The sequence below is a fragment of the Podarcis liolepis genome (assembly GCF_965112155.1).
Source record: "Podarcis liolepis genome assembly, chromosome: 6".
Lineage (NCBI taxonomy): Eukaryota > Metazoa > Chordata > Lepidosauria > Squamata > Lacertidae > Podarcis > Podarcis liolepis.
Window position 1 is genome coordinate 33630596 of NC_139559.1, and position 13516 is coordinate 33644111.

General features: G+C 47.2%; 1 protein-coding gene across 1 annotated transcript; it reads left to right on the forward strand.

Moving 5' to 3' along the window:
• The first annotated feature begins 4451 nt into the window (after positions 1-4451).
• On the forward strand, positions 4452-13031 carry PHLDA3 (pleckstrin homology like domain family A member 3). Its single transcript, XM_083508629.1, has 2 exons — positions 4452-6946; positions 11450-13031. The coding sequence occupies exons 1-2, from the start codon at positions 6586-6588 to the stop codon at positions 11596-11598; spliced, it is 510 nt and encodes a 169-aa protein (XP_083364755.1). The 5' UTR covers positions 4452-6585; the 3' UTR covers positions 11599-13031.
• Positions 13032-13516: the final 485 nt, after the last annotated feature.

Below are 13516 nucleotides of genomic sequence, written 5' to 3' on the forward strand. Positions count from 1 at the left end.
TTTCGAACTGCTAGGTGGGCAGGAGCAGGGACCGAGCAACGGGAGCTCACCCCATCATGGGGATTCAAACCGCCAACCTTCTGATCAGCAAGCCCTAGGCTCTGTGGTTTAACTTACAGCGCCACCCGCGTCAGAATGCCTTCTGTCACTGGGCTGTGATTTAATACCTTTTATTCCCCACAGACCTTGGAGGGACAGTTCCCACATCTACGTTTTGGGGGCTTGTCATTTCTGTGGACAGAGCCTGGCGTTCCAGAGATTTCTCTTGAACATCTGGATTTGGTGCTAGAGTGTTGAAGCAGAAATAGGAGACACCTCCTGTGAGGGTTCATTGTGAGCAAACAAATCATGCTTTGAGCCTGCCTTGTCTTACTCAAGTGGCCTGGCGACCTCTACTGGCAGTGCTCTGAATGGCATGCAGGACTCCTAGTTTTCACAAATATACAGTACCAGGTCTGCTATGAACATTTACATTTTGGATATTTGTTTTTAAAAATCTGCTGTAATGCAGTTACATAGATAATTTAAACAACCCCCATCTCAGAATGATATGTGACATGTATTTCAAGCCGTGACATGTACTTCTTTCAAATGCACTAACTTACAAATAACAGTTTTCTTAGAAAAAAGGGGTTTATTTCTCTAGGCCAGGTCTGCGCTACATAAAGTCCACAGGTCAACTGCAGCTCCATCCCTATTTGTGGGCTTCTGTGGAAATTCCAAACACCCATGGTGTTGCAGCCCATTTCTGTCTCCGCCAGTGTGGTGTAGTGGTTAAGAGCGGTAGTCACGTAATCTGGGAAACCGGGTTCGTGTCTCCGCTCCTCCACATGCAGCTGCTGGGTGACCTTGGGCCAGTCACACTTCTGTGAAGTCTCTCAGCCCCACTCACCTCACAGAGTGTTTGTTGTGGGGGAGGAAGGGAAAGGAGAATGTTAGCCGCTTTGAGACTCCTGAAGGGGAGTGAAAGGCGGGATATCAAATCCAAACTCTTCTTCTTCTTCTTCTTCTCTTGTGGAAGTAGCTAAAGCCTATCCAACCCCAGCAATATTTGGAGCGAAGAGAGTGCCTGCGCCTGTACTGTTCCTCCCAGTATTGCCCAGATTCCAAAAGCACATGAAAGAGTTAGTGACAGCTTTTTCATCCAGCAAATCAAGTTGCTTGAGCTCACCTGTGCCCATGAAGTCTTCACTGGTGTGAGCTGCTGGGAGAATGAAAGCATAACGAAAACTCGTGGGGACTTCAGATAAGGTGGTAGGGAATGGCAGAATGGGGTGGGAAGGTGGGGAGAAAAGAGAATGAAGATTAGAGGAAGAAAAGGGGAGCAGAGATGGGGAAATGGGAAAAGGTGGAGATAGATAGGATTTGCAGATTTGTGGTGAAGCAGAAGATAGATGTGTGTGATTTGAGAGAGAAAAGGAAGCTGTATGTAATAGAGAAAGAAAAGGAGGGGGGTTAACAGAAAGGAGCTCAGAGAGAACTGTCACGGTGCAGAGAAAAGTTAGTGTACTGTGCAGAGAGAAAAGGAAGGTTCCTCAAGAATGGTTAAAAATGGAGTTAGAGGCAACAAAAATATTTTCTCTGATCAATGAGGCCCTCTTGAGCTACGAAAAATATAAAAGGCTATCTCAGTGTGGCGAGTTCCACTTGCATGTTGTCAATTTGTCAAACTGACCCTTCAGCATCTTGGACATCACTGCCCTTTAGAGTTTCCCATTACAGATTCTATTAAGTAAAACTAAAACTCTCAAATGTGTATAAAAGGAGAGAATTCAATCTGAAGGGTTTTCCCTCACTATACAGTGGTACCTCGGGTTAAGAACTTAATTCATTCTGGAGGTCCATTCTTAACCTGAAACTGTTCTTAACCTGAGGTACCACTTTAGCTAATGGGGTCTCCCCCTGCCGCCGCAGCGCAATTTCTGTTCTCATCCTGAACCAAAGTTCTTAACCTGAGGTACTATTTCTGGGTTAGCGGAGTCTGTAACCTAAAGTGTCTGTAATCCAAGGTACCACTATCGTGCCACCATGACTAGGAAAGCTGCATTTCTGAGCATATGATGCCACAATCTTGTCCTTAGCTACACAATAGCTTCAATGCCCTCAGAAATTTCTTATTTGATCCGCATAATGTGGGGGTGCCCACATCACTCTTCTCCTCCAAGGACTACCTTGTAATGATTTGGCTTCTCCCCTTTGTCTAAATTACTTTCCAGACACTTTTAGCATTGTGCGGACCTGTTTCCTAATGGGAAATTTACTAGAAAAGGATTCATTTGTATGCGCATGGAATACTGCTTATGTGAGTCAGCTTTCATGCTAGGCCACGGGAGCCTACAAAGCTCTACCATTGAAACAGCAAACCATTTTTGTAGTCGAATAACTCAGCCACTCAAGGAGCTGCTGCATACTGCTTATGTGAAATACATATTTATTGAGATGTGGCTCAACAGAAGAATAACCAAAGAGCAATGCTCAGGATCTAACACAGAGGGACTCTTGCACTGCACACAACTCAATCTAGTCTCTGTGTCAGCATATTTAGCAGCAACCTGTGCTTTATTACTTTGTGAGCAAGAAAAATGCTCTTAAAAGATGTGGAGAGGGAGCCAGATGGGAAAACCGATAGCCTTTCTCAGATAGTATGGAGATCTTCTGTTTCCTCTACCTCTCCCACGATGATTATTTCATAAAGAATGCATGGGACATTCCATTCTATTGTGAGAGAAGACTTATATGAGAAGAAATTTCTTGGGTCCAGTCAGTTTAGCCCTGTATCCTGTCTCTGGCAGAGACCAGGTTTCAGTGCTCCAGGAAGTGTTGGTACCATGCCAAAGGGCATGAAGAGTACTCTGATTGATTTTACATTTAAAATAAATTTAACTTAAATGTAACGACTACATTGGCCAGATACAGACTGGGCAGCTTTATATGAGGGGCAAAGGGAATAGCCCAGTTCTGAATTACTTGCGGCGGGGGGTGGCTCATACAGGCATTCTGCAAGGTACCACCAGAAGGTAGGAATTATTTCCCTTTAAGCTTCTAGCGCATGGGAGGGCTTTGAGTGCTTCCAGACATGGCTGGGCTTAATCTGCAAATGGTTCACACATGGGTCACTGACATCAGGTCTGAAGTGTTTTTTACTTACTGAATTTTCCCCAAAAAGTAGATTCAGATAAAAGAAGGGAGAGTCTGGCTGGCATATTGATGCCAATGGTCTTGTGTGGGTGCTACATTAGATGGGGATTGGCCATCCAGGGACAGCCCTGTGCTGCATACAGCCTTCTCCAGGCATCCATAGGCCAGTGGTTTTCTACCAGTGTGCCGTGGCACCCTGGGGTGCCTTGAATGGTGGTCAGGGGTGCCATGGGCAACACTGCCCTCTGTCCCTCTTTCCTTCCTTCCCTCCCTCCTCTGATGCCCTCTTGCATCTCTGCTTCCCAAAGGCTTGTGCGGCTGTTTGTTGCAGCAGCCCTGGCTACAAGCTCCACAGGTGAATGGTGCCTCTGGGGTGGTCAGGGGGTGCTGGTTGCCAGGAAGCTGAGGCAGCCTGAGTAAGCAAGCAAGCGGGCGAGGGAGCCCAGCCAGCCAGCCAGCCAGCCAGTCAGCTCTTGCTGTTGGGAATGGACAGACAAGTCCCAGACCCCTGTGGGGCAGTGTGAGGAGACACATCTTTGGGGGGCAGCTCAGAGGCCAGCAGTGGCAGCGGCGGCTGCCCAGAGGACTCCCAAGAAGAGGGGAGAGGAGAGGAGGCTGAGGGAACACTCCACAAGGGAGGGTGTTTGAAAAAGGGCAAGGGGTGACATAACTGGGCTCCTTGAGCTCCACAGGGGTGCCACAGAAAGAATGTAGTTGGTCAAGGGAGCCATGGACTCAAAAAGTTTGAAAACCTCTGCCATAGGCCAACAGGGCTTGAACGTATGTTTCTCTTCTACAGTCTATCCAACATTAACACACCACAAAGGTTCAGAAGGTGCTTTTCAGGGTGACGTGCCTTCCTTGCCCATGTTTCCTAACTTTGTATCCCAGTTTCAGCCTTTCTTTTTCAGTCATGTTGTGGAATGCTTGTAAAATATCTTGCACATGATGTCTCTGTAAACTTGGAGACAGGTTTACTACAGTTGCTATCCATCGTTCGGGAGACACTTTCCCTCCTGGGTTACAAAGTACCTGTGCATTGCAAAGACAATCTGATATCAACACGATGCCATGTTGCATTTATGGTCCCAGTTGCACATGGGTGGGAGTGAGCTGCTGCCTTCTATTGGGTCAGAACATTGATTCATCTCGCTTAATAACGTCTGCACTGACTCCCAGTGGCTCCAGAGACAGATTTAGGGGAGCATGATTGGTTCATTCACACTGGGCACAAAACCTAGGGGTGGTGGTGATGGGGACGACACAACTATTATTTAGAACGGAGCAGGGGTGAATTTTGGCGTCACACAGGGCGCCACTGAAATTTGAGACTTGAAGGTCTGCCACTAGTAGCTCTCCAAAGTTTCAGACAGGAAGTCTCTCCTGGTCTTACCTGTAGATGCTTGGGATTGAACCTGGGACCTTCTCCATGCTATGGCCCTTTCCCATGTAAAAAGCCGTGTGGTGTAGTGGTTAGAGTGTTGGACTGGGAGACCTGGGAGCCCACTAGGTGACCTTGGTCCAGTCACTGTCTTGCAGCCTGATCTACCTTGCCAGGTTGTTATGAGGATAAAATGGAGAGAGGGAGAAGAGTGTAAACACCTTGAGATTCCTGGAGGAAAGGTGGGATAGAAATGCCATCATCATCATCATCATAAAATAAAACTTCCACCACAAACACAATGGATGCTTGGATAATTGGTTTTCTGCCAGTTTTCTTCTTTTTCCAAAATCCCCAAGAAGAAAAGGTGCAGCTTCCCTCGCAAGGAGAAAGGCAGCAGGATGAAAGAGAGAGAGAAGAAATTGGCTCGGAAGAAAAGGATTATGCAACCCCACCACCACCCCAATTCTCCCTTTGCTCTCAATTAATCGCCTCCAGCTACTGCTACTCATTAGCAAAACATAAACAGAACAGGGGAAGCTGCATGGGGCTCTGTGCCATTTGTAGTTCGCTCAGGAGCTATGCTTCAGCTGATATCCAGGTGGGTACAAAGAGAGTTCTGAAAGAGGCAGGAGAATTTTTTCAAAGATTTTCTCCCTCGTTTATTCTGCAGAAGGGAACACTGTCACCCAGCTCGCAGCTAACAGTTGTTCCCACTGGTGGAGGGAGGGGTCCTTACTCTTGTGGGCTGAGCAGGCCGCCATCTAGCTTAGTATTGTCTACACCAGGGGTAGGCAACCTAAGGCCCAGAGGCCAGAGGCGGCACAATTGCCTTCTCAATCTGGCCCATGGACTGTTCGGGAATCAGCATGTTCATGAGTAGAATGTGTTCTTTTATTTAAAATGAATCTCTGGGTTATTTGTGGGTTATTTGTGGGGCATAGGAATTCGTTCATCCCCCCCCCAAAAAATAGTCTGGCCCACCACATGGTCTGGACCGGCCCACGGCTGAAAAAGGTTGCTGACCCCTGGTCTACACTGTCTGGCTGTGGGTTTCCAGGATTTCAGACAAGATTCACTCCCTGCCCTACCTGGAGATGTCATTGGGGATTGAACCTGAGACCTTCTGCATGCAAAACAGATGCTCTACCACCAGGCTATGGGTCTTTCCCCATGCAAGAGCCCTGTGGTGTAGTGGTTAGAGTCAAGACCTGGAAGACTAGGGTTCAAATCCCCACTGGCCTTGAAGTAACTTATTTGTCTAGATGCCCATTTGGCTTTTATTATACTTCTGATCAGGGGTGCCACCAGGTAAACTCTGCTCCGCAGAATCAATCACAGGACGTGGCACACGCGCACCATTTGAATGACAATGTTCATCAATTGGAGGGGGCCCCTCAAATATGCGGGGGGGGGGGCGAAAGGACCTTGCCTCCTAGGAGCTGGTTCCTATGCTTTCTGTCCACAAGAAAACACGACCGCGCGCGACTGTTACCCACGACCCCCTCTGTCCATGGCAAGCACTTCCGCGTGGGAATCTGGCCGCGTCTGCTGTGCCTTGTCCGACGTGGCTCCTCCGAGCCGCAGCCCCCTTCTCAATCTACCTGCCAATGCCCGCCCCACCAGCAGCATATAGATATCCATCGCTGCCGCCCACGATGCCGGCGAGCCCCAGCCACCTTCCTTTCCGTGCGCCAGCCGCCCAAGCTGGGCACGCCAGCAGCCCCGCGGGCTCTCTCAGCGCAGCCGGCCCCGCGCCTGGGCGTGAGCGCTGCCTCTCCCCGGCAGGCAGAGCTGGGGCGAGGCCCTGGCGAAGCAAGAAAGGAATGCGAGTGGGAAGAGCGAGGCACAAGCGAGCGGGCATGTAGCGGCAGATCCCGGAGCCCAGAGGCCGGGGCAACCTCCGTCGGAGCTCACGCGGCAGAGGGCGGGCTCTCTCTGGCTCCCTCGGTCTCTCCATCGGAAACCGGACGACCAGGAGCAGCAGGAGGAGGAGGAAGAGGAAAGCGCTCCTGGCAGACCACGCGGCGGCGGCGATTCCCAGCATCCTGGGCAGCCCGAGTCCCATGGCGTCGGAGAAGGTGCTTCGAGAAGGGGTGCTGGAGAAGCGCAGCGGCGGCCTGCTGCAGCTCTGGAAGAGGAAGCGCTGCCTGCTGGGCGAGAAGGGGCTGCGGCTGTTCGAGGCCAGCAGCCGGGGCTCGACGCGCTGCAAGGAGATCCCTTTCGCGCGCCTCAAAGCCCTCGAGTGCGTGGAGTGGAAGCAGCGGCACATCTACTTCACGTTGGTGACAGACGGCGGCGCCGAGATCGACTTCCGCTGCCCCCAGGAGGAGCCCAGCTGGAACGCCGACATCACCATGGCGCTGGTGCGCTTCAAGAACCAGCAGGCGGTGCAGATCGTGCGCGCCAGGCACAGCTGCAGAGCCGGTAAGGCCAGCACGTCGGGGATGGCGCGCGGGGGATGGTGCACGGCATGGGGCAAGGAGATCGCGCCCCTTCTGCCCAGGAAACGATGGCCAGAGCCGAAGGGCAGACGGAGCACGTGCTTTGCGCGCACTGGGGCTCCGCGGGCACTTTCAGTTTAAAATATCTCCGGTAGAAGAGTGGTGGCAGAAGGCATCAGCCAAGAGACGGTGGCGAGATTCGACCGCCAGTCAGAGTAGCAGTGATCTGACTCAGCACAAGGTGGCTTCAGGCGTTCATACAATATGTGTCATTATCACGCTGGTTCCATTTATGCCTTAATTCATCCAGAAACGTGCATCGAAAGATTGGCACCTTTCCTTTTCATTTTACAACTCGGGACGTGACCAGGTAGCCTCTTAGAGAGCACTCTTCCCCACTCTTGTGCTCCCTGGAGATTCTGGGGGAGCTTAGACCAAGTTGTGGGCACCAGTGGTGTGCGGTGAAATTTTTTTTGTAGGGGAGCAGTTAGGGCTAGAGGCGCCAGTTTATGAGAGTGATGCCCCCCCCCTTGTGTGTGTGACTTCGTGATGTTGTGAGCACCCCCCTAAGCCAGGCAGAAGCTTCCTGGGCTTTGAGGAGGAGGCACCAGGCATGAATACTTTAATACTCTAATTACTGGGAACGTTTAAGGGACTTGCCTAGTCCCCCTAGTCCACTGACCGCATGCCACTGGTGGGCACATAGAGGGTTTCCACTACTCATATGTATGGTAGACTATACAGGAAGGCCCAGGATGTTTTGGTGCCTGAGGCAGAACATCATTAATAGTATTTCCATTTATAGACCGCATACTACCTGATGCTCACAGAGTGGTTTATAGTAGATAAAAATAGTAGATACAGAAGTAATATCCATATCCATTATTTTTATTAGGTATATTGTAGTTTTATATCTTGATTTTATTTTGTCAACTGCCCTGAGACATCCCCAGGTATAGGGCGGTATATAAAATCAGATACTAATACTAATAATAATAATATCCACAAACAATATTAATATAAGTAAAGTCAGAGAGCATTACAAGGCAGTATAATGTATGTTAGGATGGTTGAAAATTTGCATTACATTATTGTAGAACTACCTCCTGAATTTTACTCACCAATCATTGCACACAACCACTATGATCATTCACTACCTTAAATATTATCTCTATCAGCCAGCCACTCATACCTGACAGTATTACAGCCCACATACAAAGGATGCTGTCCCCAGTTCTGAATCATTAATGGGCTCATGACCACTCCGTACATTTAAAGCATATCCAATGCAAGTGACACTCCCCCCCCCCAAATCCTAGGATTTGTAGTTTGTTATTGGTGCTGGTAACTGTTGTTCTGTTAGAGGGAAACTACAGATTCCAGGATTGTTTGAAGCAAGGGGAAGTCATGTGCTTCAAATATGTCTTCATTGTGCTTTAAATGTATCATGTGGATATGCACTGGACCATCTAATACTCCTCTCCCAGTTCTATACCAGAGCAGCCTCTCACCCAGGAGGCAGGTTATATAAAACTACTTCTATCCATTCACTTCCAAGCATGCATTGTACTCTACAGCCTGAGCTCCCGACAAATAACTAATCAGCTTGGTAGCAAATGTGAACATGAAGTTCACAATCAAGGTGGCCCTAAAGTCCAGCGAGTGGCTACACCCTGCTTTTCCATCAGTGATTTGGCCTGCTCCATCTCATGCTCTATTGTTGGGCAATATCTCATGCTCTGACTGAGAACCACAGGACAAAAAGCCTTGCCAGGCACAAGGTTTAAGTACAATACATGGAGAGGTGGGAGGGAGAGAGAAAAAAACAGTCTCAGTTCAGGAATCCATGTGAATCTTCTTCTTTTGAACCTCTATCCCCACTCTCCCAAATAGCAACTGCATGGTGATACAGTGAAACCTTCATTTTTGAACGTCTCCGTTGACGGATGTTTCGGAACTCGAATGCCATAAACTCAGAAGTAAATGCTTCCATTTTCGAATGCACCTCAGAGTTTTTTGTATTAATTTTTCTGTTTTGAGGCCTCCGTATTGAGTTTTTGGTTTTCGAACGTTTCAGAACTCAAATGGTCTTCTGGAACGGATTATGTTCGAAAACTGAGGTTCCACTGTAAACATATTTGTTGCCCCCTAATGGTGCCCTGAAATCTGCCATAATATGGGCAAGGTGCGAGGCAGTCTTGACGTATGCTAAATTCTTGCATGCCCTGATCCTTTCACTGACACTTGCTAGGTGCTGACCAAATAGCCATTGCATATATAGAAGTCCTCTGTCTCTGGTGATCTCCACTCAGCCTGAGCATGAAGAAGCATGTAGGAACAGACTGTGTGCCTAACATGCATGTTGTAGAGAAAATGGATAGGGAGAGGCTTTCCACGCCTTCTCTCATAATAGTAGAACTGTGGGGGGTAGGGGTGGGGAATCCAATGAAACTAAAGGTATGATGAAGAGAAAAGAAAGCACTTCTTCATGCAGTGCTTACTTAATCTGTGGAAGTTGCTCCCAGAAGATGTGATGAAGGCCACCAACTTGGATAGCAGTTAAAGAAGATCTGATTAATTCATGGGGGCCAGAGCTATTGATGGCTATGTTCTCCCTTCGTTGCTGGGAGGCAGTATGCTTACATTTGCCCAATACTCAGAATGGCCAGTGGGGAGAGGTCTGTCGCACTCAGGTCCGGTTTCTGTGCTTCCTGTGAGACCAGGATGTTGGACCAGATGGTTGGATCCAGCAAGAGCTCTTCTTGTGCTCTGTCCATCAGCAGAAGATTTGTTTTCCTTTACACCTGCTTGCTCTTTTAACTAGTAAGAGGTAGACTGACAAATGCCCTTCACTGTTAGATAGTTGGATCATGCATGTGATACACCCTGTTCTCATGTTACTAGAGCTGCGCCCAGCCAGAGAAGCCTAAGCAATGGAAGGGAAAACAGTATAATTCTTCATGGTTTCTTCACTCCTGAGGTATCATGCTTATTTTAATAGTATGGTATATCAAAGGCTCAGGGTATTTTGAAGGGTGTTTTAACCCCTCACCCACAGCAACCAAACCCTGATACCAGAAATTATCATGACCAGGAGAAAAGCACATGGACAGAGGGATCGTGGGGGGATAGTTGCATGAAGAGGGGTGGAAAGTTTGGGTCTGGATTCCTCACCTGCACACCTACTGCTTTGGAAACCATATTTCTGTGACATTGGGGCAGGTCCATGTTTAAGCACCAGGACCTGCTGCCATTGCATCTAATCTATTCCTGAACATGGCAAGTATGGCCAGTCTCCAGTGTTAACTGTACTATGCAGGAAGAAAATGTTACTGGTCTTTTCAGCCAAGGCTGTGTGATTTCTCCCATACCTTGCATATATTCTTGCCCTGTTTCTGTTTCTCTTGTCCTGCTCTAACTTGTCATACTGCAAATCCCCATCAGTCAGCAAGTGAACATGAGACTATTGTTCAGTGCCTGCTCAGGCCAGCAAGTTGTGGATAATTTGCTCCATCCAACTAGCCTCTCATATAAGAATGGCTTTTTGACAGAAAGTTTCTAGGGCTCAAGTGGCTCTTTCCAATTTCAGATATAACTGTAGGTGCTCCACAATGTCAGATGTAACAAAATTATTTCAATCCCTGTTAAACTTTCACGCTTACTCTAGTGATAGGAATTGCTCAAATGAAGAGCACTATTTTTAGTTTGCAAGTCATGTTTTTGACATTATGGGGTTTTGGATTTATTATTACTGTTATATTATTATTAGTAATAGTAGTAGTAGTAAGGTTTTTTATTATTTCATTTTATAATGCATATAAAACAGAGATAACAATTATAAAAACAGACAAAAATTAAAAGATGAAAAACAAAACTATAAAATAGGCTTGTGGAATAAGTAGTTGCTCATGAGTTAAAATAACAAAGTCCAAGGAAATACTATCAACTTTATTGTTATATTATTAATATTGTTTCAGTAACACCTTTTAGTATACAAAGTTCTTTACAATATATTGTAGCAGCCCTGTAAGAATTGGGTGCTTTACTACTACTTCTTCTTCTTCTTCTTCTTCTTCTTCTTCTTCTTCTTCTTCTTCTTCTTCTTCTTCTTCTTCTTCTTCTTATTATTATTATTATTATTATTATTATTATTTCTGACCTGCATTTCACCCTAAAGTGTCAGGGCAGGTTACAACAATGTAAAACTACAATAACAAAAGCTGTTGAAACAATTTACAGTCAGAAGAATAGGATAGGTGTCAAAAGGCAGGGTAAAGCCATATAACAAGAGCTGTATAATGAAAGTGCCAAATGTATCTCTGTGGGGAGGGAAATCCGAAGCTTAGGAGCTGCCGCAGGAAATGCCTGCTCCCAGGTCTTCCAAGTTTGAATTTTCTCACACATCAGCACCTGCAATAGTCTGGCCCTTTGTCCAACTTGTCTCCAGTCTAACCAAAGATTTACCCCCTTTCCTTTTCTGTTGCAGCATTTCAACATGAGGCAGCCCCAGCTGGCCAGATTCTGGTGAATGGGTCCAAGGAGCCAGACCCTAAGCTGAACATGGAGAAGACAGAGGAACTGATGGCTGTGAATTCACCTGCCAATGGACAGAAGGCAATCTCCAGCTGCAACTGAACTTAGATCCATTTTTTTCTATTCCATGGTATTACTACTGAAAAATGAAGTGATGCCCAAAGCGTACAGCAAGACCTGGGTCACAAATATAGCTAGAATGGGCATTGGTTTTCTGGCTGTGTCTTTGCTACGATACTTAAGACATAGACAAAGCCCCCTCCAAACTGCTGTGGACTGAAAGGTTGCTTCTCTACACTCTTACCTATGGTGGTCCACACCATGGGACTTTGTAGGTTAGGTTGAAGACACAGACACAGCAAGAGTGACAAAAGAGAATCATTCCATTCCATTGTCTGCCACCAGCCTAGTGCTGGATGGGCGATGCAGGAATTCACTGGATCATGAGGAGCGTTGGGAAGGAACTCCTGAGCATGCCAGGAGCCATCTGATGATGTCATGGTCAAAAGGGAGCATCCCTCCTCGGAGAACTGAGTGACTGACCTGGAAGGAGCAATGGTGAACTGGCTATTCTGATATGAGAAGTCACATGTTGCCAGGAAGATGCCTGGAGGACTTAACAGAGAGACTGGATATAAATTTAAGCACCTTAAGGAGGAGCCTGTGTGGACTTCTGAGACTCTCTTAAATGAGTTTCTCTGTAGTATTGCTCACTTGAGGCCTTCTGCTCAGAACTAAAGGACAGGAAGAGCACTGACTGGGCCAGTGTCCCATCCTTACGACCAATAGTTCCAGCTCTGTGAATCACTCCCGTGTCCCACTGTACATCCATTTCATTAGGTCCCTTACATACTGTTGACCATTACATGTGTGACGGGGCAATCCACCTTTAACCAAACCGTCATGCAGCTCCTTTCAGCTTTCCATATGTTCAGGGCAATGTCTGCAGTGGGGAGCTTGTTGCACTCATGTAGGCTCCCCATGTGACTGAGAGGCCTAATGGCACCGGGTTCTAGATTGCTTGAGATGTTTACATGAGAGTAGCAGTCTCCCCACTGCAGAGGGTTGCCCTGAAAGTGTGGGAAACTGGTTGGAGCAGCACAAGTGGGATAAAGTTGAAGGCCACCTCTTTAGTCACATTCCCCCTTCATGTGGGTAACAACTAAACAGGGCCTATTACAGGGAGGAGCATCATGAACTTTTGAAGAGGACTACTCACAAAAATGAGCATCCTATTTGACCACGCACAAGGAAGATTGTCCTGCTCACCTTGAGGCTGTGAATGCCATTGCCACCTTCTCATTCTCCTGATTCAAGGCCCATTTACTTACTATGGGCCATGGCAAGGAGGCAGGCGCAGGAAGGTCTTAGGGCCCTGGTGGAGCATCTTTATCCATTGGGAATGGAACTGCCAGTCTGAGAATCCCCAGCTGGAAAAGGATGGCTGTCTGAGGGCCAAACAATGGGTGCTCATTTACTCCTAACTACTGGTCATTATGTATAACCTTTTATTAATAAAATTTCAAGAAAATCAACAATGCACACGTGTCATTCTTTAGAAGTGTTCTTTTATGGTTCTTTTTAAAAGTTGGGCTCATCATGCCATTGTTTAAAGGATTGTGCCTGATGCATGTATGGGCAATGCTCAGGGATGATGGGAGTTGTGGTTCAGTAACATCTGGAGGTCCACAAGTTCCCTCCTGCTGCCTTAGACCATGGGCCTTTAACTGGACCATTGAGATCCTCAAGTAGGAATGAAGCAAAGTAGGTTGTGGTGCCACCTGCTTTCTATTTTTTTGTTGAGAGAGAGAGAGAAACTGAATGCATAGAGGACAGGCCTCCTTTGATATTTGATGGTGTGAATTCCTGCCTTACAAGCTGAAGCTGCCCATTCTTCCTGGTCATCCTGGCTCATAAAATCAAGAAGAAAGATGGGAATATACCATATTTTTTAAAAACACTGCTCCTCTGGTAACCCCTTGTTGGGGTTGCTGAATTGGAAAAGGTTGACTGCTGCAAC